Genomic DNA, 24,455 nt, shown 5'->3' on the forward strand with positions numbered 1-24,455 from the left:
GGTTCAGACCATACTTTGATCATTATTCTTTTCACTTCCCACCATTAGTTCTTTGAACTACGGAGCTCTGAAATCCTCATTGGACTATGAGGATACTTAGGCATGAGGGCCCTAATCCTCACCGAGCACTTTATCTATTCCTTTCTTTCCCCATTCTTTTGTGAATAATCTTTAGATCTAACACCTATTCGAGCGAGAACAATCAAAACGGTTCCCATGGAGTACCATTGATGTTAGGGGTGCTAATACCTTCCCCTTGCATAACCGACTTCCTTACCCAACATATATCTTTCCCCCGGGTTTTATCGATGTTTTCCGTTTCCTTCGGGAATAAATAAAGTTCAACGACGACTCTGTTGTATGTTCGAGCGTGCGATACGTTCATGTATATTTCCGCTATCTTCAACTATAATCTTTTATTCTTTCATTGGTACATGCACAGGAATAAAAGACAGATTGTCTAAAACACGTTCAGCTGCTTGCTATGTTTAAGGTCACTCCTTGTTGGCTTATTCCTTATCATTGTCTTAAACGTAGTTGTCTTCATCATTGTCCTTCCCCTTGTCATTCTCTCCAATATTCTCATGGTTCTTTTCATTATTCATTTCTTCCTCCTCATTATGGTTATCTTTTTCATTCAATTCCTCTTCATTAACAATTTTAGGTTCCTTGTCCTTTGGTTCCTCTTCAAACACTATTTCTTCGTCCAGTTCTTCTTGTTGCTCATTTCTAGTCAGTTCATTCATGTTAAAGTCTTTTTCTATTTTTGGTTTTTCTTCTCCTGTTTTCCTTTCTGAACTATTGCTCATTTTTCCTGCTTTTTTGGATTTCTTCTTTTTTCATTGAAATTGATTCTTCTGGTGCAGAAGAAGTTGCCTCTAGGACATACTCACCTATAAAAAAAGGACACTTTTTTCTTCTTACTCTTTTCCTTCTTCTGCTTCTTCACCAGTTTACCTTAAGGTTCTGCTTTCTTCTCAGGTTGGTTTTCTTAGGTGTTGGTTTCTTCAACAGGTTGATTTCCCAATATATCATCTGAAAATGTTGGGGATCGTTTCATCACTCCTCCTTTGTGGAGACGATATAAACTTTTGTTCCAAGTTTCTTCTTCTTTTACAAACTTGCAGAACTCTCTTTGGTCCCTCAACATTTGTTGCATAGTGTCCCACAAGAGGTCCATATCATTTCTTGAAGAACTAGCTTTTGATTTCTTCTGGCGCATCTCTGGATGAATTTTCTTACCATTTTCTTTCAGCAGATTCAAATTACCAACTTTGTCAAACCCAACTTGAGGGTTGCAAATTTCATCAGTTGGCTTATTTGGGACTTCATGTTTCTTGTAGAGAAAATGATCAAATAGGGGAAATAAAACACGACATCCTTCTTCTTTGCACAATCATGTGTCTCTTAGAAAATTATCTTAGCAATATTAATTGGGGAGAAAGTAGTAATACAGTGGAGCATGATCAATCTTCATTTGTCCACAGTTTCATTATGGGCGGTAGGCATTAAAGAGTGTTTTAAGAATTGATACCAAACCTTTGGTATTGGTTGCAAGTCCATGAGCAACACTGTCATCTCGACAGACTTGTTGCTATCAAGCCTAGTAGTTCTAGGAAGCCACAAGAATTTTCTTACCATATCTAGATCCATCTCATCCAACTTCTCAATGAGAGACTGATAGGAATCTTCCACAGTTTTCACTCCAAGAACCATGTTGATTATTTTTTGTGAATATTGGATCCATCTTCCTCTCACCAACACTTCAAGTTTCTTTTGAGATGTGTTGCTCATATTAGAGTAAAACTGCTTCACGATTTGAATGTTGTAAGGTTGTGGGTGCTTGCAAAACTTCTTCCATTCTTGCTTCGTTATGATGTACTTGATCTCATCAGTAAGACCAAGGTCCCCGTCTTCCAAATCGAAGATGAGTCCCTTTTCAAAAATCACGTTTCTTGCAGGAAATGCCTTGGTCTATCTACTTTGAGCATCACAATTCACAAAAGTCTCATTGTCTAAGGATTCTGAATTATAATACACCACATGAGGATTGGATTTCTTTCTTGTGCAGGTCTTGATTCTTTTTCTAGTTGAAATTGGTTCCACTGATGAATGGATGAAGGATTTTGATGAGTAGTTTAGGAACAATTAGGTCAATGAGGGAAGTTTATTTCTGATAGAAGATTAAAGAAATTGTTCAGGGTGATTTTCTTGCTAAAGAGAGAGTGAGTATTTTTAAAATGGCGACACAGTTAAATAATGGTGAAAAATAGAGAGTAAAAATTTTAATTTTGAATTTGGGGGAGATAAAATAACATTTGTGTAATTTTTGAGATGTAACTTAAGGGTCTAGCCTTAAATTTCAGGATTTATGATGGGGACAAAGGCAATATTGCTTAGATGTCTTACGACACGTTAGACCCATGCGCATGATTCCCAAGGCTTTTGTCTCCTAGTACACGTTATCTCTCTTCCATCCATCTTCCTTTTTCAAATCATCTTTTTTCTAAATATATTTTTAAATAATTCCATATGTCACCTGTTATAATCATAATTTGATTTCCTCATACTTCCGTGGCATCTGATAGTAGTGACAAAAACTTTGTAACTCTTCAGAACTTTTAACAAGGTAAATTCAACCTATCATTAAAAATAAAAATACATTCACTACATTATTTTGGGATGCTTTCTAGTAAATATATTTTTAATTCTTATAGTCTAGTTTGAAACATAAAATATAATCAATCAAACTTATGGAAGCCCTTGTGTTGCTTAAAGGCTCACCATAATAAGTTTTCACTCTCTGACCATTCAGTTTGAATGCCTCATCTGTTTGTTAATTCAGGAGGTCCACAACCCTAGGAGGATACTATTTTACCAACTTAAAGGGACCTAACCATCTTGACTTTAATTTACCAGGGAAGAGTTTTAACCATGAGTTGAACAAGAATACATTTTCCCTTCTACCAATTCTCTTTTATGGAATTTACTTTCATGCCATTTCTTAGTATTTTCCTTGTACAATTCAACATTTTCATAAGAGAAACATTTACGCTATTCCAACTCATTGAGTTGTAACATCCTTTCTTTCCCAACAAGTTGCAAGTTGAAATTCAATTTCTTAACGGCCCAAAAGGCTTTGTGTTGCAGTTCAATGGATAGGTGGAAAACTTTTCCATAAACAAGTCTATGGGAAGACATTCCTAAAGGTGTTTTCAAAGCATTTATGTAGGCCCACAAAGTTTCATCGAGATGTTTAGACCAATCCTTCCAATAAGGGTTAACAAATTTTTCAAAGATTCTTTTTATCTCCATATTGGACAATTCAGCTTTCCCACTAATTTGGGATGACATGCAGTAAAAACCTTCATAACTATAAATAATACATTTCATGACAAATATTTCACCTCACCCAATAAAAAATAAACGTATATTTTCAAGATGCACGATGTCTTTTTAAAACAATTTCAAGACATGCATTGATTCCCAGTGTCATATCCTAAATTTCCACCTGCATTTTTCACCTGCATCAGCATATCATAATCATTTCATTTTATCATGCAATCTTTTAGTCAAGAGCATTCATCAAGGTTTAGATGAAAACTCAAGAGTTCTGACATTTTATTTGGTCTTTATGATATTCATCCAGTCATCTGTTGATTAAGGAGAACCAAAGACTTTGTTTCTTACTCTCGGTGCATCCCTTATTTCCATTGCATCATGTTTCAGAGGTTTAGAGGGTGACAATTAAGGGTATGGTCGTCACCTGAATCTTTGTAGGGTTTTAATTATAATTGAGAATCAGAAGCAAATGATCCAATAGCGATTCATTTGCATCTAATTATCTATTCACAATTATTTCCATAAGTAATTCAACGAGACATCTGCATTTTTTACTCATCAAAGCATGCATTTCGTTCTGCATAATTTTTTACTCACATAGTTTAACCTGGCGTCTGTGATTCACTATGGACATAGGAGTTGATTTGAATTATTAAAGGTTTTCTTACTATGGACTTAGGAGTAAACACCCTTAAGAACCGATAGTCAATATTGTTAAATTAAGTTGTTGCAAGGTCATGTTACAATTTTTGAAAAATCCAATCATACACCTTCCCTAGCATGTTCACTCATATTATTTTAAACCGTTCAATTGCTCTGTTTACTTTTTAATTGCAATTTATTTTCTATTTCTAAAACAACAATTTCAAAACCCCAAGTCTTTTGTTTAAGTGAATTAAAATACAAAATCAGTATCGTCAAGCATTCATTGAGATCGACATTTGGGAAATTTTCCTTATTGGTAACATTGGAAGATTAATACACTTGCTAATTTACCTTATTCATTTTCACTTTTTTCTTCATTTTATTAGTTGCATTATAAATTATATTGTATGCATAATTAAATAATTGAATAAGATAGTAAGAGATCTCTTTCGGTTTAACTAGAGGTCCTAGGTTTAAAGTAGCTCTGAGCATCCAACAATGTTAAATTTTTTTGAGGGAGAGTTTTGTTATCCATTGTGGTCCTACCTGCCTGGGGACCGCTAGAGAAATTAATCTTTTTCAATTACACATAGAGGATATTTGATTTCAAAAAAAATACTTTTTGTTTTTTCATGTTAAAAATAAAGGCATCTAAACTGTAAAAAGCAAAAAGCATATATATGACTAAATATATGAGAAATAGAATTCTGACGTAGAATATCACTTCTACAAAATCTAAGAGTTAAAATAGATTTACAATATAACATAACTAAAATCTTTGTACAATTAGAAATCCTAATTCCCAAGTAAAAATGAAATTGAGTCCAGATTAAGGAACTCAAACATCATGTTGCTAACTCGTTTGTCTCCATTATGTCTTCATCATTCATCATCTCAATATTCTTCTTGAAATTCTTGGAGGATGGTGTTGCAAATCGAGCTGAGAAAGAACTTGAAAAATCATCATCATTGGAATAACCATCATCGAAATTTTGTAAGTAAGAGCTAGGATCATATAGAAACACAGGTGAAGATGATCTAAAAATTCTCTTCTTGTTTTCTCTCTTGATTTTCCTCCACAGCGTTTTCAACTTTGCTATCTTTATTTTGCTCATAAATTCATTGACACATACAATAGGGTCGTTGCCAATTCTCTCATAACTTGACCAAATGCAGTTGTTCCTTGAGCTTAGACAGTTGCAGTTTTCAAGGTCCATAGTGTATGGAGTAGATGACAAAGAAAGTATAAAATAGTTTAAGGAATCAATGTGTTTGGAGAGTATGTACTAATTAAGACTAAGGTTAAAGGCTATTTATATAGTGATGGCATGAACAACTTTTCTTTCCATTTTTCTGAATCTCCTCATCACCACCTCAGCAAAGCACATACTTTGGGCTAAATTGGACCAACAAAAAGAAATGGAAAAAAGTTTGGATAATGCAGCAAATTTAAACTTCCTTTTGATGTCAGCATTTCAAGTTGTTACTATATGTTTTTTAAAAGCAATATTAAAATTTCTTTTTGATGTCAAAATCCAAGTCGGTATGATATTTTTTTTGTAAAGGTTCCTAGTAGTGACTGTAATACTACGTAGTCACATGGAGCATGACTTAGTTATCGAGTTACTTTGGAAAAAAATACACAATGAATGTTTCCAACACCTAAAACTGTTAACAATGGCAGCATTGCTTGCCATGGTAGCTCAAAACAGAAAAATAGCAAAGGAAAAAGAGAGAGATGATGAAAAACTTTTGTTTTATTGATTTCATTTGATAGCAGAAACAATGCTATATATTCATGTATCAAGTTTGTTAGAGTAAGTTATCGAATCTAACAAACTAACAGAAAATAAACTATCCTAAGTATATATACACAAGATAAATACATAAAAAACACAACATCTTGAATATATTTAAACTAATATCTCCCATCAAGTTGGAATGTGGATATTATAAAGTCCCAACTTGGCCAAAATTGATGATAAAGCTGGAGAGTGGACTGGTTTGGTGAAAATGTCTGTCAGTTAAGCAGTTGTGGAGATTGGTAGCAAATGTATGAGTTTTGATTAGAGCTTTTCTCTAATCACATGACAATCAAGCTCAATATGACCTCTCCTCTCATGGAAGGTGGGATTGTGGGTCAAGTAAATGACCGATTTGCTGTCACAAAACACAGAAGTCGGTTGGGAAAAATGAACCTGTAGATCTTTAAACAAGTATTGGAGCCATTGAAGCTCACAGGTGAGAGATGCCAATTCCCTATATTCAGCTTTTGTGGAAGACTTGGAAACCTTTTACTTCTTGAATTTCCAACATAGAAGAGAAGAAACAAACATGACACAAAAATCAGTGATGGACTTTCGAGTTTCAGAATATCGAGCCCAGTCAGAGTTAGCAAAGCCACATGATTTCAAGGCACTAGAAGAAGACAATATGATACCTTTAGCAGGACAAGCTTTCAAATACCTCGGGATTCTAGTGTCAGCTTGATAATGTGGCACACAAGGTTGAGAGACATATTGGGTTAGATGTTGGACAACATAACATATGTTGGGTCTTGAGTTGGTCAAGTAGATAAGCCTTCCAATTAATCTTATATAGAAGGTTCACATAATGGTTCACCATCCATAGTAGATGATTTGAGGGTTGGATCAAAAGGAACAAAAGATGGCTTAGCTGCTAAGAAACCCGTGTCTTCAAGAAGCTGGAGAGTATACTTTCTCTTATTGAAAAAGATACATGTATCAGACCTGTAAATTTTAAAACCTAGAAAAAACCCTCAAAGAATCAAGATCCTTGATTTTAAACTTATGATCTAGTAGGTGTTTGACACGATTTATTTCCTGCATAGAGTTGCTAGCCAAAAATACATCATCAACATATACTAGAAAAGAAGTAAAAGATTCTTTGTTGGATTTTGTATATAATGAACGATCTGCTTGAGATTAACAATATCCCAAAGAGATTAGAAAAGATGAGAGTTTTGAAAAGCATTGCCTACTTGTTTGCTTCAATCCATAAAGAGACTTATGCAGCCTAAGCACCTGGTTTAAATTAGATACAAGTAGGCTAGGAGGGAGTGTCATGTATACTTCTTCATGGAGGAAAGTGTTTGGTTGCGGTACAACAGTAATAAAAAATATTTTGTTTTATTGTCTCCACATGGATTAGTGCGACATCAAATGTCGTTCAACGGTCTCTACGTTTCTAACCTTATGTTTGCAAGAGTTTGAAAGTAAAAAGACGCGGGAAGTAAAACATATGCACAAGTAATTAAAGTAACAGAGAGAACTCGTCAGGAATGAATTTCATCCACTTGTCTAAAACGCAAATCTACCAATCAGTTGTACACAACCTAAAACACTTATCAATATCATCACTTATCGCTCACATTAGTGTTCATGTCTGCAACGCTGACGAGAGTTCTACCGTATCATCTAATCGACGATCTCTCATCCTATCAAATAATACAGAGCATTAAGAATGGATACCCACGATGAATGTTAGATCTAAATCTATGTTTAGAGTTTAGCGTCTAACAAATGATTATCCTAGATCTAGATTCTAAGAGTATTTCTCAATAACAGTTCAAATTAATAGATAAACAAGGATACATCGATATAGATTCATAAAATAGATCGTATACAACGCCATGATTAATAAATATACACACTATCAAAGTAAACTTAAATACAATTCCAACAAGAAAGGTATACAGAGAAGAATGAAGATGAACAAGAATCTGTCCACGTGTCAAGCAGATTGATGCAAATCACACTCCGAATCTTCAAGATTGCAACCCCTAATGTTGTTTCTAAGCTACTCTCCATAAAAACTGTTGGTGTAAGCCCTAGAGGCCAATACTTTTGGTACTTGTATCGAATTATTTATTAATAATAAAAGGCATTTTTCTTTATTATGTTTGTTTAATAAAGTCCCTGGAATAGATAGTCCATTTAATGTATCAAGTATGACTTAATCATGAGATCACATTAAACATAAGGACACTATTCTTAAAGTGTCCGTAGTCAAGCTTTATTATGAAATGGGATAACATTAAAGCATGGAGACTATTATGTTTGTAGACTGATGATCACGTCTCATGGATCATGGATAAAGAGTTATCAAGTCTTAAACATAGGTATGAATATTAAGAGTAATATTCATACTGGATTGACCCGCTATGAGAATACTATATAGAAAGTTATGCAAAGTGTCATAAGTTATTCTCATGGTGATAATAGTGTATACCACTCTTCGACCTGAAACCACTATCGATCCTAGATGTAGAGTCGAGTGCTTTATTGCTGATCCAACGTTGTCCGTAACTGGATAACCATAAAGGCAGTTGATAGGTACTCCACGAAGCATGCTGAGGGACATGAGTGTCCTAGATGGAATTTGCCAATCCTGCTTAACAGGATAAATGTCTATGGGCCCAATATTGAACTGGACAAGGGTGACATGGTCTATACCTTGTGTTCAATATAGACATAAGGGCAAAGGGGTAATTATACACATAATTATTATCACAGGAGGTTTTGTCAGATCACATGACATTTTCGTGACTTGGGTAGCAGTGATGTGTTGCTAGATACCGCTCACTGTTTATTATGTTAAATGCATGATTTAATATAATTGCCAACGCCGCGAAAACCTATAGGGTCACACACAAAGGACGGATTGATGAGAGATAGAATAATTAAGGAACATCGTAAGGTACGGTGTACTTAAGAAGAATACGAAATATGGTAAAGTACCAAATACTTAAGTGATTTTGGCATATTCTGAGATATGGGCCAAAATGCACTTAAGTGGGCCTTTTGGCTTGAAGCCCACACAAGTGGTTCTATAAATAGAACCCCTTGGGTAGAAGCATTCACACTCCAGACAACACAACTGAAGAGTTGGAATTTCGTATCTCTCTCTCTCTCACTCAAAGCCTTCACTCACAAACAGCTAGCACTGCGATTGAAGGAATCCGTTCGTGTGGACTGAGTAGAGACGTTGTCATCGTTCAACGTTCGTGATCGCCCCGTGGATCTGTATCAAAGGTTGATCATTGTCAGAGATCTGCACCAAAGGTTTGAATCTCCACAAGAGGTAACGATTCTATCACTGATCATGCTCATTCGTAAGGATCATTAAAGGAGAAATTTTTATATTCCGCTGCGCCATGGATGGCTATTCTCCTTCAGTGGTATCAGAGCCACTTACGAAACCATGAATCTGATAACTGTTTTTGTTCTGTAATAATATGATTAAAACAGAATGAATCAAAAGGTTAAATTGAGATCGATCAAGTTACATATATGTGATATATGTAACCCTGATGCAAAATACATTATATATGATATAGTGTTCTTGTTTCATTCATTCAAAAACCTCGATGATTGTTTTCCTTTGAGCGATCAATGGTCGTTTGCTTCTTGATCCGACATTAGTATGGTGAAGCAATGACGGGATCAAGAAGCAAACGACCATTGATCGCTCAAAGGAAAACAATCATCGAGGTTTTTGAATGAATGAAACAAGAACACTATATCATATATAATGTATTTTGCATCAGGGTTACATATATCACATATATGTAACTTGATCGATCTCAATTTAACCTTTTGATTCATTCTGTTTTAATCATATTATTACAGAACAAAAACAGTTATCAGATTCATGGTTTCGTAAGTGGCTCTGATACCACTGAAGGAGAATAGCCATCCATGGCGCAGCGGAATATAAAAATTTCTCCTTTAATGATCCTTACGAATGAGCATGATCAGTGATAGAATCGTTACCTCTTGTGGAGATTCAAACCTTTGGTGCAGATCTCTGACAATGATCAACCTTTGATACAGATCCACGGGGCGATCACGAACGTTGAACGATGACAACGTCTCTACTCAGTCCACACGAACGGATTCCTTCAATCGCAGTGCTAGCTGTTTGTGAGTGAAGGCTTTGAGTGAGAGAGAGAGAGATACGAAATTCCAACTCTTCAGTTGTGTTGTCTGGAGTGTGAATGCTTCTACCCAAGGGGTTCTATTTATAGAACCACTTGTGTGGGCTTCAAGCCAAAAGGCCCACTTAAGTGCATTTTGGCCCATATCTCAGAATATGCCAAAATCACTTAAGTATTTGGTACTTTACCATATTTCGTATTCTTCTTAAGTACACCGTACCTTACGATGTTCCTTAATTATTCTATCTCTCATCAATCCGTCCTTTGTGTGTGACCCTATAGGTTTTCGCGGCGTTGGCAATTATATTAAATCATGCATTTAACATAATAAACAGTGAGCGGTATCTAGCAACACATCACTGCTACCCAAGTCACGAAAATGTCATGTGATCTGACAAAACCTCCTGTGATAATAATTATGTGTATAATTACCCCTTTGCCCTTATGTCTATATTGAACACAAGGTATAGACCATGTCACCCTTGTCCAGTTCAATATTGGGCCCATAGACATTTATCCTGTTAAGCAGGATTGGCAAATTCCATCTAGGACACTCATGTCCCTCAGCATGCTTCGTGGAGTACCTATCAACTGCCTTTATGGTTATCCAGTTACGGACAACGTTGGATCAGCAATAAAGCACTCGACTCTACATCTAGGATCCATAGTGGTTTCAGGTCGAAGAGTGGTATACACTATTATCACCATGAGAATAACTTATGACACTTTGCATAACTTTCTATATAGTATTCTCATAGCGGGTCAATCCAGTATGAATATTACTCTTAATATTCATACCTATGTTTAAGACTTGATAACTCTTTATCCATGATCCATGAGACGTGATCATCAGTCTACAAACATAATAGTCTCCATGCTTTAATGTTATCCCATTTCATAATAAAGCTTGACTACGGACACTTTAAGAATAGTGTCCTTATGTTTAATGTGATCTCATGATTAAGTCATACTTGATACATTAAATGGACTATCTATTCCAGGGACTTTATTAAACAAACATAATAAAGAAAAATGCCTTTTATTATTAATAAATAATTCGATACAAGTACCAAAAGTATTGGCCTCTAGGGCTTACACCAACAATCTCCCACTAGCACTAGAGCCAATTAGACATATCCCTAATGCCCATAGATCTAGTATGGCCATCATGCTTCTGCTGCGCAAGAGGCTTTGTCAGTGGGTCAGCAACATTGTCGAGTGTAGGTACTCTACATATTTTCACATCTCCTCTATCTATTATCTCTCGAATGAGGTGATAACGCCTAAGTATGTGTTTGGATCGTTGGTGAGATCTAGGCTCCTTAGCTTGTGCGATAGCACCATTGTTATCACAATAGAGACCAATGGGATCCACAATGCTAGGAACTATGTCAAGTTCACTAACGAACTTTTTGATCCAAACAGCTTCCTTTGCTGCAGTTGAGGCAGCAATATACTCGGCCTCGGTTGTAGAATCAGCAACTGTATCTTGCTTTGAACTTTTCCAGCTCACAGCGCCACCGTTTAAGCAAAACACATAACCAGATTGCGATCTAAAGTCATCCTTGTCTGTCTGGAAGCTAGCATCGGTGTAACCAATTACAGCCAATTCTTCCTGACCTCCATATATCAAGAATGAGTCCTTAGTCCTTCTCAAGTACTTAAGGATATTCTTAACAGCTACCCAATGGGCATCACCAGGATCAGATTGGTATTTACTCGTTGCACTTAAAGCATACGAGACATCTGGTCGAGTACATAACATGGCATACATGATAGATCCTATTGCAGATGCATATGGAATCTTATTCATGCGTTCCCTTTCTTCCTTAGTTGAAGGGGATTGTGTTTTTGATAGACACATGCCATGTTGCATAGGTATGAATCCTTTCTTGGAATCATGGGCGTTGATGGAGTTGGGGTTAAAATTTCCCAAAACCATCCTTAAAAATTTGTGTACAAATGAATATATAGGGGCTGAACAAGTGGAATCGCGATAAGCCCGTGCAGAGCTCGCTTAGCATGACCACGATAAAAAATAGCAAACCGCCATAACTCATGCTAGGACTTCACTTAGCCCTCTCCTAGCACAAATGCGCTAAGCGCGCTCAAAGCATGCTCCTAGCACAAAAAGTGCAATTTCTTCCAGCCTCTATTTTCTAAGCACGCTAGGACCGCACTTAGCCCTAGCAGGAACTTTATTTCCTTCCCAAAATGCATCATGAGGATTTTGCTTTTGCCTTTAAGTGTCCAATGCTTCAACCATTCAAGAAAACCTACAAAAAGAGATGAAAACTACCAAACTAAGCGATATTTACATGATAATGCAAACTATATAATATATATGCGTAAGTTGAGGTTTATGCATAAAAATCAATTGAAAGAGGTCAATAAGTGACAACTATTTACACACAAAATTACCATAATTTAGCACTTATCAGAAAGCATTATTAACATCTAGTTGTTCCAAATGTCATCCTCTAATAGCAGGTATGGACAATAATACCCTGACTCTATAACCTTGGCTACATGGCAGAAAGTATCAAAGTAGTCCACACCCCTCCATCTGAGTATAACTCTTAGCAACAAGTCTGACATTATACCTTTCAACGGACCCATTAGCATTATACTTGACCTTTAAGACCCGTCTGGATCCAATGGGAACCTTTCTAGGAGGAAAATCCACAACTGACCATGTCCAATTATCTACTAGGGCTTTTAACTTAGCATGCATAGTTGTTTCCAACATTCAAGTTTATATGTAGGAGAACATCTATGATATGATAGAACAAAAGAGAGGGGGTAGTTGGTATTATCAGTAACCTTGTTAAGAGGTAAAGAATAAGATGTATGGTAGTAATGATAGTCTTCTAGATTGCTAGGGAGTTTGATGTTCTGGTTGAATGTATCAAGGAATTATGGTTTGTATGTTGAGGTGGGATTATAGGACTGTTGGTTAATGATTGAGCATTCTAAATTGTATCACGGGAGGAACCAATGGACATTGTAATTCTATATGGTGACTGAACAAGATGAGGGGAATGATCACAACTAGATGTTGTAGAAAGGGTATCTGATGTATCAGTATTTGTAGGCACTTGGATAGGAATAGGTTGTTTAGTAGACCCATATTGTATGATCAAATCGTTATGCCCAGATTGGTGGTCATCAGACCTAGTGTGAAGGGTCACATCATCTAAACTAGTGCCAGGAAGACTGATAGAAAAAGGGGGTGTAACATCATTACTTTTATCATAAAAGGAAGAAATGTTTGAAGTAGGAGATCTATCGTTTGTACTTGTGGTAGAAACTCCATCATTAACATCAAGAATTATGTGATATTGAGGTGCATTTGGGGAAGGAGTGTTAGGTTATGTTTTGTGTTTGAAAGGAAATGTGTTTTCATAGAAAATAATATTCCTAGAAACAAAAGTATTTTGGTTTTGTAAGTCATACAAATGTACCCTTTTGTACCTTCCTTATAAACAAGAAATAAACACTTTCTTGCCCGAGGATCAAACTTAGTCCTATGATTTTGAATAGTAGATGCAAAACATAAACACCCAAAACCCTTCAAGTGGATCAAAGAAGGGGATTCATCAGTCCAAGCGGGAGAGCGAGGAAAATAGGCTCAAGAATAAATCCACCAAGAGAAACCTAAAAGGGCGACGAGGCTTCCCCTGCAACCCGCATAGGAGATTGAAGAATGAAGGTCCGGAAGGGATGCCCTTTGGAGACATAAACATAGATGTTGTATACTTATTTTCCTTCATTATTGTTTGGCTACTTTTTTTATCAATTTTTATAGGCGAGTATTGCATCTCTGCTGATTGTAAAAGACATGTTACTCCATGGGGTGCATTCTTTTCCCTTTTTTCTTTTTCATTTAGCGATGGTTTTTAATGAGGCACCTCATTTTATTATTTTGGACAATCCATATTTTTTGGCTCTTCCTTTCTTTGCAAGAAACTGAAATCTCAAGATAAAATTACCCATAGTGGCGATCAAAATTGTCGGGTGCTTAATTAGGATCCTTGCCGCCAATAGAGGCGATCAAAATCGTTGGATCCTTAAGTGGGATCCTTGTCGTCTATATAGAGGATCAAAATCACAGGGTCCTTAAGTGGGATCCTTGCCGCCCATAGCGGCGATCAAAATCGATGTGTCATTAAGTGGGATCCCTGCCTCCCATAGAGGCGATCAAAATGGTTAGATCCGTATGTGGGATCCATATCACTCATAGAGGCGATTAAAATCACTCGGTCCTTAAGTGGGATCCTTTCCACACATAGAGGCGATCAAAATCGTCGAGTCCTTAAGTGGGATCATTTCCGTCCATAGAGGCAATCAAAATTGTTGGATCCTTAAGTGGGATCCTTGCTGCCTCTAAAGACAATAAAAATTCTAGATCCCTAAAATAGGATCATTGTTAAGTCCCCTTGCAAGAATTCAAATTATTTTAAGAGGAACGATGATAACTGACGCTCTCGGCTAAACGCTAAAGGGTTAATCATACATGAATTATGACATAAGAGAATAACAAAGGCATATAACATAAACACCACCTCAAGGGGCGTCTGTGTTCATTATAATTATAAAAGCCACTGAACGGGTGAAGAAGTATAACAAAAAACACCTGAAAGGGAAAAGAAATACAAAGCCACTACGATCTAAGAAATAACCAAACCATCAAAGTTCCTCTTGAGTAATCTCCTCTCAACACCATTCTCTGGGTGAGGGCCCCTAGACTCACTGCCATCTATCGACACACCCTTTTCATGGGTGTTCTCGACGAGGGTGCGACTTTCAACCTCCAGGGAGGCCATTGCCTTCTCATTCACCAGTTGGACGCCACATGCGACTTTGAGAAAATCCATTGAGCTCAACTCCAGATTGGGGTAGAGGAAGAGGATCTGCTTATTGGGGTCACCTCAAATAAAATTTTGAAGTAGATAGCACCTCATTGATGAACTCCAACATAACCTTCTTCAATTCCTTTTGATGAAGGAGGGTGGCGTCTAGGGATTCTTGTAGGGATTCCTTCTCATGGGAGATTTATTTTTCCTTGAATTTTCCATTTTCCATATTTTCCTCCCATTTTCCTTGTCTTTCTGGAGGGATGCAACAGTCTCTGGATCTCATTGTAAGTATCTGCCTACTCATAGAGCTTCGTCTCCAACTCTTTCTCAGCTTTGACAAACATTTCTTGGTCGACTTCTTGCAACATGAGCACCCTCAGCAAAAGTTTTTCTTTCAAGTCCATGATAATCAAGTCAATTTGGAACGAAGGGTCTTGTAATCAACAATAAATTCCTTGGAGAAATGGAGGTGAGAACTCTTGAATCGGTGGGTGTCAAAATTGACATCGCTCCATAAAGTCGTCAGAGGTAAGGGAGCATCGCATGTAGTGGGTGCCTGAGTACTCACATTCCCAGCAGTAGAAGAAGGGCATTCTTCTAGCCTTTGAGCCTCCGCATTGGGTGAGTCTGGAGTTGGGTCCTTATCTCGCCTCTTCTTCCCATTGACATTGAAACCCTCGAGGTGAATATGGGGATTGTTGGTTCCCGAATTAACAAATTGGAGCTTCTCCTCATCAGAAATCCTTGACTTTTTATTTTCAAAATAATGCATAAAGATCACAGATGCTGTCTAAAAATGCCTACAAAGGAAAACTAGTATGTAAGTTACCTAAGTAGGCGGCAAGACGTTTTCCGCCTCCCAACCAAAGTCTAATTACTTTGCAGCAGTCCATGGCCTCAAACTTCCATATAATGAGGACAATCCTCCTCTCCATTAGGGTAAGGAACCCCTGGTCATATCCCGTGAGCGCCACAAGATCGGCTGTCTAGGATAAGGGAAAGAGGGGGCGTCGTTAGCTCCCAAACACCTAGGGAGTCATCTCGCCACCTTACACTGGCGAACTTATCCTTCCGATATTTTTAATGATTGGAGCGGGATGCAGAGAGAGCTCTCCCAGATTATCTACTCAAGGACACCAACCTACCCTTTACGAGTTTGGTGGTGTAAAAGGAGAAAAACTCACACGGTTGGAGTAACAACCAGGTCCTTATATAACCCTAAATTGTTAGGGAACAAATGGGAGGGTGCAATATTGAGGACCCTTAAGACCTCCATGGAAAATGCAGAAAGAGGGATAAAAACTCCCATATACTAGATGAAAGGTAGGTAGAAGTAACAGTATGAGGAAGAGGGATCTAAGGAGACGGACGTGGTTTCCCTCTCCAACGGCGAGCAAACCTCTATAATAACCTGGTCTTCATCCTCTAAAGAAGAAAACTCCACTCCCAATTGCAAAAGGAGGATCTGTTCATCAGAAGTATAATAGGATCCAATATCTCTGACATCCTTGGACATGAGGGAAGAGGTAGACATTATCCCTTTTATTCCAGATAAAATAGTATAACAAAAACAAGTCACCATGATCGCCGCAATCGTTAAAAATGGGGAAACTAACCTAGAACCCTATGCTTAAACCCTATATGCCATAGAAAGCAAGAGAAATGGATATTCATACCTGGAGAAAGGTTGTGAATGAAGGAGCATGAGAGATATTTGAGTAGTCCATATGAGCTTCCAAGAGTAGAGAGCAAAGTGGAACAAATTAAATGAAGGAAGAAAACATTTATAGGGGAGTGGGAACCATAAAGGATCATTTAGACTCCTCCATAGTTTTGAAAAACTCAGCACATTTTTGACATGTGTCACTAGCGTTTAAGGTCTCGAAAAACAGGCCATCAATACTTACATTAAATAGAAGTAAGCGTGAACAGAAAATAAACAAGGGCAAAAGAGAAACGATTGTATTTTTTTTCTAAAAGGAAATTAATAATATATAAATATAAAAATCAGGGAAGTTCTCAACATAGTACGAATGCGCTAAAAAGGCATAAGAAGTACCAAAATATATAGCCTGTAAAGTTAGTAAAAAGACACCAAGCAACACAAGGAAATAAACAAGGGAAAAAGAAATAAAAATGCACCACAATCTAAACTCTAAAGAAACTCACCCTCAATACTACAACACAAGGAAGAACAAGCTATATCTCCAGCTAATAGGACTTCCCCCACCAGATCATAGTCTACTGGAAAAAAGAAAGGGACACTCACACTCACAACCTAGCCATAAATCTCGATTCACTTTGGTTAATCCTAACGATAGGATTCTGAAGCCATTATGTGAATCTACAAGATTTATCAGTTGATCTCCCCAAAAACCATTTCAAAGCCAAGAAAAATACTTTTCTCCTTCACATCTTTCTTGTTTATTGAAGACCTAAAAAACAATGCCTCATTCCTAATCCTTCAAATAGACCAAACCACTGCATGACAAATCATAGAAAGACCCCATCTAGACTTCACACCACCACCTAAAGAGATGGAACTATCAAAAAGATTAACAGGGTCCCTAGGAAGAACAATCTGCCAACCCAACCATCTAAAAATCATATACCAAATTGTATTAAATAAGTCACAAGTGACAAATAAGTGAGACACTATTTCAACAGAAACACCAAAAAAGTAACACATTGTAAGACTTTCTCTTGTATAAGTTCTCTCTACAGGGAAACCTATCAAGGAGAAGTTTCCTGGAAAACACTATCACCTTAGAAGGGGTCCAACTATCCCAAATGTGGGAAATACCCTGAATACGCTCTAAGGGCTGGTGGTTAGAGAAAGACAAAAGAAAGTGATAGACAAAGCACACCCAAACAACCCCATCTTTTGAATATTCTAACTCCATTTATCTCTATCCAATGTGAAACAAAAACCTCAAATGACTGAGAGAAAATCCACAACCATGAGTTCCTCATGCACAAAGAAAGATCTCTTCCACATGAAGTCCCAAACTAAGGTGCCATTTATCCACCTTCCAACCTAAACAACACTCCCCTCGAGAAAGTCAGTGATCGTAAACAACCTAGGAAATCTATCCTTCAGAGGTATACTCCCTATCTAAGGGAGAGTCCAAAATGAAGTTTGAGACCCAAATCTAACCTTTCTGGTTATACTATCTATAAACTAGTCTGAAGGATCTTCCTTTCTAAATCTAAGAACGAGAAACTAGGAAATCTCTCCAAACCCTAGAGGCTCTTGAAATAAGACGCGACAAACCACTTTTACTTTTAGGTTTGCACACATCATCCCAACTAACCCATGATATTTTAGAATATCCCTTGACACCTCTCCACATGAAACTTCTTTGAATCCAAACAATTTTCTTCCATGCCTATACAGGCGTTTTCAGATAAGTCAAGAAGAATATAAGAATAACACTAAGTACATAACTAAATAAAACAACTTGGCCACCTAACTAATAAACTTGTGCTTCCATGAATTAGGCCTCTTAGAAAGAAGGTTAACAAGGGGATCCCAAGTAACTTCTCTACTAGGAATAACTCCAACCGGAATCCCCAGATACTTAAAAGGAAGAGTCTCAATTCTACAATGAAGAAAGTATCCAACATTTTCTAAAAAGGCATGGTGCACTTTCACACCTATCGGGCTACTTTTAGAAAAATTGACTTGAAGGCCAGAAGCAAGTTCAAAGCCTCTAAGAATAGCCTTTATAGTCTAAAGATTGTCAATCGTAGGGTATGCTACTATAATAATATCATTTGTGTACTGAAGGTGGGAAATAACCAAATCGGAAGCTCCAACCGTAAAATCCACAAACAGACCCAACTCCAATGCCTTCCTAAATAAACAACTTAAGCCCTCTACCACTAAAAGGAAAAAGAAATGGGTCAAGGGGTCACCTTGCTTCAGGCCCCTTTGAATGCTTATCTCTCGAGTTTGGCACCTATTGACCAACATCGCGTGAGATTCCCAACAAACACACAAGCTCTAATCCATGATATATAGTTATCATTAAACCCAAAATGAACCAGCACATAATTCAAAACCTTCCAACTCGCTGAGTCATAGGCTTTCTCAAAATCTACTTTAAAAATTAAACAAGGCTTCCTAGACTTTTTAGCAAGGCCAATCACATCATTCACAACTACCACACATTGTAATACGAAAAATAATATTATACATTCGGTTTATAATTATAATTTTTACTTCAATTAAATAATAATACAAAATTACAACTACTCTAGAAGATAAACACATTTGTCCGAATTTAATAAATAAAAATCGTATTCATTATCTTTTAATGTGATCTTTTTTTGTCTCTTTGTTGAGAGTTTATATTTTAACATGACAAAAGAAAGAGTACAAACAATCAAATGAGAGTATACTCGTTTGAAATATGAACAAAAAATAGTATATGTTTGAAAAAATATTAATAAGTAATGATGTTTCAAATTCCAGCTTTAAATTTATATAAAACTTTGGGTATTTTATAAGTATATTATAATAACAATCAATAGTTGAATTAGTTAAATTTATAGTTTCTAATATATATGGTGTTAGCTTTTTATTTACTTTCTTTTTCTTTCTATTAGTAGCATGAGAAATTATAAGTTATATATTTGTATACGTAATAAAATACAGTGTTAATTTTTTCATGTTAAAAAGAAAAGCATATAAAAAGATTGAAAAAGAGAAATAAAATCATCATATAGAATACCCCATTTGGAAAAATTCAATACTTAAAATAGATTTACAAGAAACATAAGTAAAACCTTTGTACAATTATCAATCATAATTCCCAAGTAAAAAAGAAATGTTGAGTTCAGATTAAAGAGTTCAAGCATCATGTTTCTAGCTCGTTTGTCTCTACTATTTCTTCATCATCCATCATCTCAATATTCTTCTTAAATTTTTTGGAAGATGGTGATGCATATCGAGCTGAAAATGACCTTGAAAAGTCATCATCTATGGAATGACCATGATCAAAATTTTGTAAGTAAGAGCTAGTGTCATATAGAAACACAGGTGAAGATGATCTAAATATTCTCCTCTTGTTTTCTCTCTTGATCTTCCTCCACAGTGTTTGCAACCTTACTATCTTTATTTTGCACATAAATTCATTGACACATACAATAGGGTCATTCCCAATTCTCTCATAACTTGACCAAATGCAGTTGTTTCTTGAGCCTAGACAGTTGCAGTTTTCAAGGTCCATAGTGTATGGAGTAGATGACAAAGAAAGTATAAAATAGTTTAAGGAATCAATGTGTTTGGAGTGTTTGTACTGATTAAGACTAAGGCTAAAGGCTATTTATATAGTGATGGCATGAACGACCTGTCTTTCAATTTTTTGAATCTCCTCATCACCACATCAGCATCGAACATACTTTGGGCTAAATTGGACCGACAAAAAGAAAAGGAAAAAAAGTTTGGATAATGCAGAAAATTTAAAACTTGCTTTCGATGTCAGCATTTCAAGTTGTTACTATGTGTTTTTTAAAGGCAATATGAAAATTTCTTTTTGATGTCAACAATCCAAGTCGGTATGATATTTTTTTTAAGATTCAATGGTGACTGTAATACTACGTAGTCAGATGGAGCATGGCTTAATTGTCTTACTTTGGAGAAAGATACACAATGAACTTTTCGAACACCTAAAACCTTCCTTATGTATATATTTTCCTAACACTTATATTCAAATACTTTCCAAAAACTTTGATGATTCATTCGGAGTTTTTATTTTGGTTTAAAAAGTGTTCTTACATCAATTTTTGGTGGACGAGGTAACAAAAAGTATAATGAAAAGTGCTCCACATTTTCCTTCGGTTGATTTTTCCAATGAGGTGAAATCCTCCTATTTTTCCCTCAGTTGGTTTTTTTCACAAAGGTGAAATCCTCACTTTTCACCTAAGTTGGTTTTATACCGAGATGAAATCAATAACAATAACACTATTCTTTAAGATGGATTGATTGTAAGAGTAAAGCAATATTTTGATCAAGGTTTGTTCCTTAATATATCTCTTCTTTTGTAATTGTTTAAATTAATTTCTTCAATGTATGCTTGTTAAAAATGTTTATGATAGTTATGAAAACATGAATGTAACTTAGCAATGTTAGTTGTTGTCGTGTCAAGTAAAATGTTTAATGTTGTTGAAATTTAATATTTAATGTATCTTCCGACGGAAGGAAATTTATTTTCAATATTTCCAACAACAATAACTAACATTGTTATGTTACATTTATGATTTCCTAACTAACATCAAACATTTTTAACAAGCATGCATTTAAGAAAATAATTTTAGCATGTACAAGAGAAAAGATTACATTAAGGAAACAACTTTGAAACATTTTCATGTTTCTTGCAATCCATCCTAAAGAGTGATATCGTAGTTCATGTAATTGCTTTCACTATCATTGTTTTAATTAAATTAAGTTTGAGTAGGTCATAAATTTAAAAAAAATACTAAAATGCAGTTGCTGGAATTTGAAGGGGATTAATCAAAAAAAATTCCTTCGGTTGCCTGCTCAACCGAGGAAATAGATAGTCATTAAAAAAAAAATTAAAATGTGACATGCCTATAATTTTACACCTCGGTTGTTTGTTGGTTGAGGTGAAAACTATCTCATAAAATATATTATTTGTTGTAGTGAAATATAAAAAACAATAAATAATTGAGTCTTACACTCTATATACTCTTATTAAATATTTCAAAGTAAGGAATATTTTGAAACTTAAGAGCGAAAAGAATAAAAGAATGTGAATTCATTAATTTTGAAAACACAAAAGTGTGCAAGGTTTAAGGTATGCGTTCAATTCATATGTTTGACAACATGTGAATTCCTTTTATAAGATCTGAGGTATGCTCCTCCCGATCTAAAGCTAAAATTTTTATTCATAGGCATGTTTGATAGGTTAGGTTATTACACTAGACTTTAACACGACATGATAAAACTTTTGTAGTGAACATTAATAATAATTAAAAGTATTAAAATGTATTGTTTATTTATAGATCATACACTACTACAAAAAATATATTTTACTTCAGATACAAAAATATATATATTTTATGAATGGTGTCATGAAAATCTATCACTTTATCCCTCGATTTTAGAATAACCGAGTGGATAGTTGAAATGGTGATTGGTTCGACTTCTAACAATAATTTTTTTATATTTTCAAAATTAGCGCCATATACCGCTCGATTATCAATGATATATATATATATATATATATATATAATATATATATATATATATATATATATATATATATATATATATATATATATATATATATATATATATTTAAATACTCATTACATTGTTTATACAAAATATTAATAAATTAATTTATTTACAAACTACATATTTTGCACATAATATTATATTGTTTACACAAAATATTAAAGTAAAAATATATAACAAATTTTGAATATGATTTATCGTCATTTCTGTCGGTAAAGAACAAATGTTGGATATCTTGGGGAAGAACAAATGTTAGAGATCCTCATTTAATTGATCTTGGAGAAGATGAAATGTTGGATGAAATATATTCTCTATGTCTTTTGCATTCATATGTTTCGAATATAAAAAAGAAAATGCTAGATAAATAAAATAATTATTCAGTTATATGATTATTTAAAAACTCAAACCTTGAATCCAAATAATTTTCTCCTCTTGCAATCCATCATAGAGAAAATTTCTCAAATAAAATAAACGTTTTTTTATAAGTTTCAAAATTTTAATGTCAAATGTTTCATTATCAATTTTACCGAATGCTTTTATAATGTCTTTTAGGTTTAATGCGGATCATTAATGATAGCGTCTTTAGCGTTGATAATCATTAAATGGACGGCAAATATGTGTTTGGTGAAGAAACTCAATAAACACACTTATATTTTCTCTCGGTTTTTACTTAAAACCGAGATAAAATGTGTTTCTTTTTAAATAAAAAATACAATAAAATATGTTACATCCAAAGCGCCACATACCTGTTGATTTCTGTAAAAAAAACGAGGAAAAATATATTTTTGTTAAATAAAAAATATAAAAAAATATGTTCCATTCCAAGCGCCACATACCTCTCGAGTTGTCTAAAAAATCGAGGGAAAAATACTTCTTTTTTTTTTAATTATATTATTTACATAGAATATTAATATAAATTGTTTAAACAAATATTTTCAAAACCGAGAGAGTTTTCTTTAGCTGTACTTACAATTCATTCTAGAGATATTTTATTATTTTGAGCAAATATTTTCATAAAAATGCTTTCACCCATTATACTTTACTTTAATGCATTCTTCTCTGTGCTTAGAATTTTTTTTTTGAATAAGTTAAATTAATAGTTTCTAATAAATTATCAAACAAAATAATTTATTGAAGAGTTATATGGTGTTGCCATTTTCTTTACTTTATTTTAATTTCTATTAGTATATCATTAGAAATTATAAGTTATATATTAATGTATATGTATTAAAATACAATGTTAATTTTTTCATATGTTAAAAGGAAAAGTAAATAAAAAAAGAAAAAAATAGAAGGGAGTAGAAAACATATATGACAGAAGAAATGAGAAATGAAATCTTTTACAAAATCTAAGAGTTAAAATAGATTTACAAGATAACATAACTAAAACCTTTGTACAATTATAAACCATAATTCCCAAGTAAGAAAGAAATTGAGTCCAGATTAAGGAACTCAAACATCATGTTGCTAGCTCGTTTGTCTCCATTATGTCCTTATCATTCATCACCTCAATATTCTTCTTAAAATTCTTGGAGGATGGTGTTGCAAATCGAGCTGAGAAAGAACTTGAAAAATCATCATCATTTGAATAACCATCATCGAAATTTTGTAAGTAAGAGCTGGGATCATATAGAAACACAGGTGAAGATGATCTAAATATTCTCCTCTTGTTTTCTCTCTTGATCTTCCTCCACAGTGTTTTCAACCTTGGTATCTTTATTTTGCTCATAAATTCATTGACACATACAATAGGGTCACTTCCAATTCTCTCATAACTTGACCAAATGCAGTTGTTTCTTGAGCCTAGACAGTCGCAGTTTTCAAGGTCCATAGTGTATGGAGTAGATAACAAAGAAAATTTAAAATAGTTTAAGGAATCAATGTGTTTGGAGAGTATGTACTAATTAAGACTAAGGATAAAGGCTATTTATATAGTGATGGCATGAACAACTCTTCTTTCCATTTTCTGAATCTCCTCAGCACCACCTCAGCAAAGCACATGCTTTGGGCTAAATTTGACCATCAAAAAGAAATGGATAAAAGTTTGGATAATGCAGCAATTTAAAACTTGCTTTCGATGTCAGCATTTCAAGTTGTTACTATGTGTTTTTTAAAAGCAATATTAAAATTTCTTTTTGATGTCAACAATCCAAGTCGGTATGATATTTTTTTGAAGATTCAATGGTGACTGTAATACTACGTAGTGAGATGGAGCATGGCTTAATTGTCGAGTTACTTTAGAAAAAGATACACAATGAACTTTTCGAACACCTAAAACCTTCCTTATGTATATATTTTCGAAACACTTATATTCAAATATTTCCCAAAACTTTGGTGATTGATTCGGAGTTTTTATTTTGGTTAAAAAAGTGAGTTAGGTCGATTT

The 24,455-nt window shown here is 34.9% G+C and overlaps 1 protein-coding gene across 1 annotated transcript; it reads right to left on the minus strand.

The window, feature by feature from the left end:
• Positions 1-4,832: 4,832 nt before the first annotated feature.
• On the minus strand, positions 4,833-5,204 carry LOC127104952 (uncharacterized). Its single transcript, XM_051042088.1, has one exon. It carries the CDS (start codon positions 5,202-5,204, stop codon positions 4,833-4,835), a length of 372 nt encoding a protein of 123 aa, XP_050898045.1.
• Between the last annotated feature and the right edge of the window lie 19,251 nt (positions 5,205-24,455).

This window comes from Lathyrus oleraceus, chromosome 7, assembly GCF_024323335.1.
Source record: "Lathyrus oleraceus cultivar Zhongwan6 chromosome 7, CAAS_Psat_ZW6_1.0, whole genome shotgun sequence".
In the NCBI taxonomy this organism is placed as follows: Eukaryota; Viridiplantae; Streptophyta; class Magnoliopsida; order Fabales; family Fabaceae; genus Lathyrus; species Lathyrus oleraceus.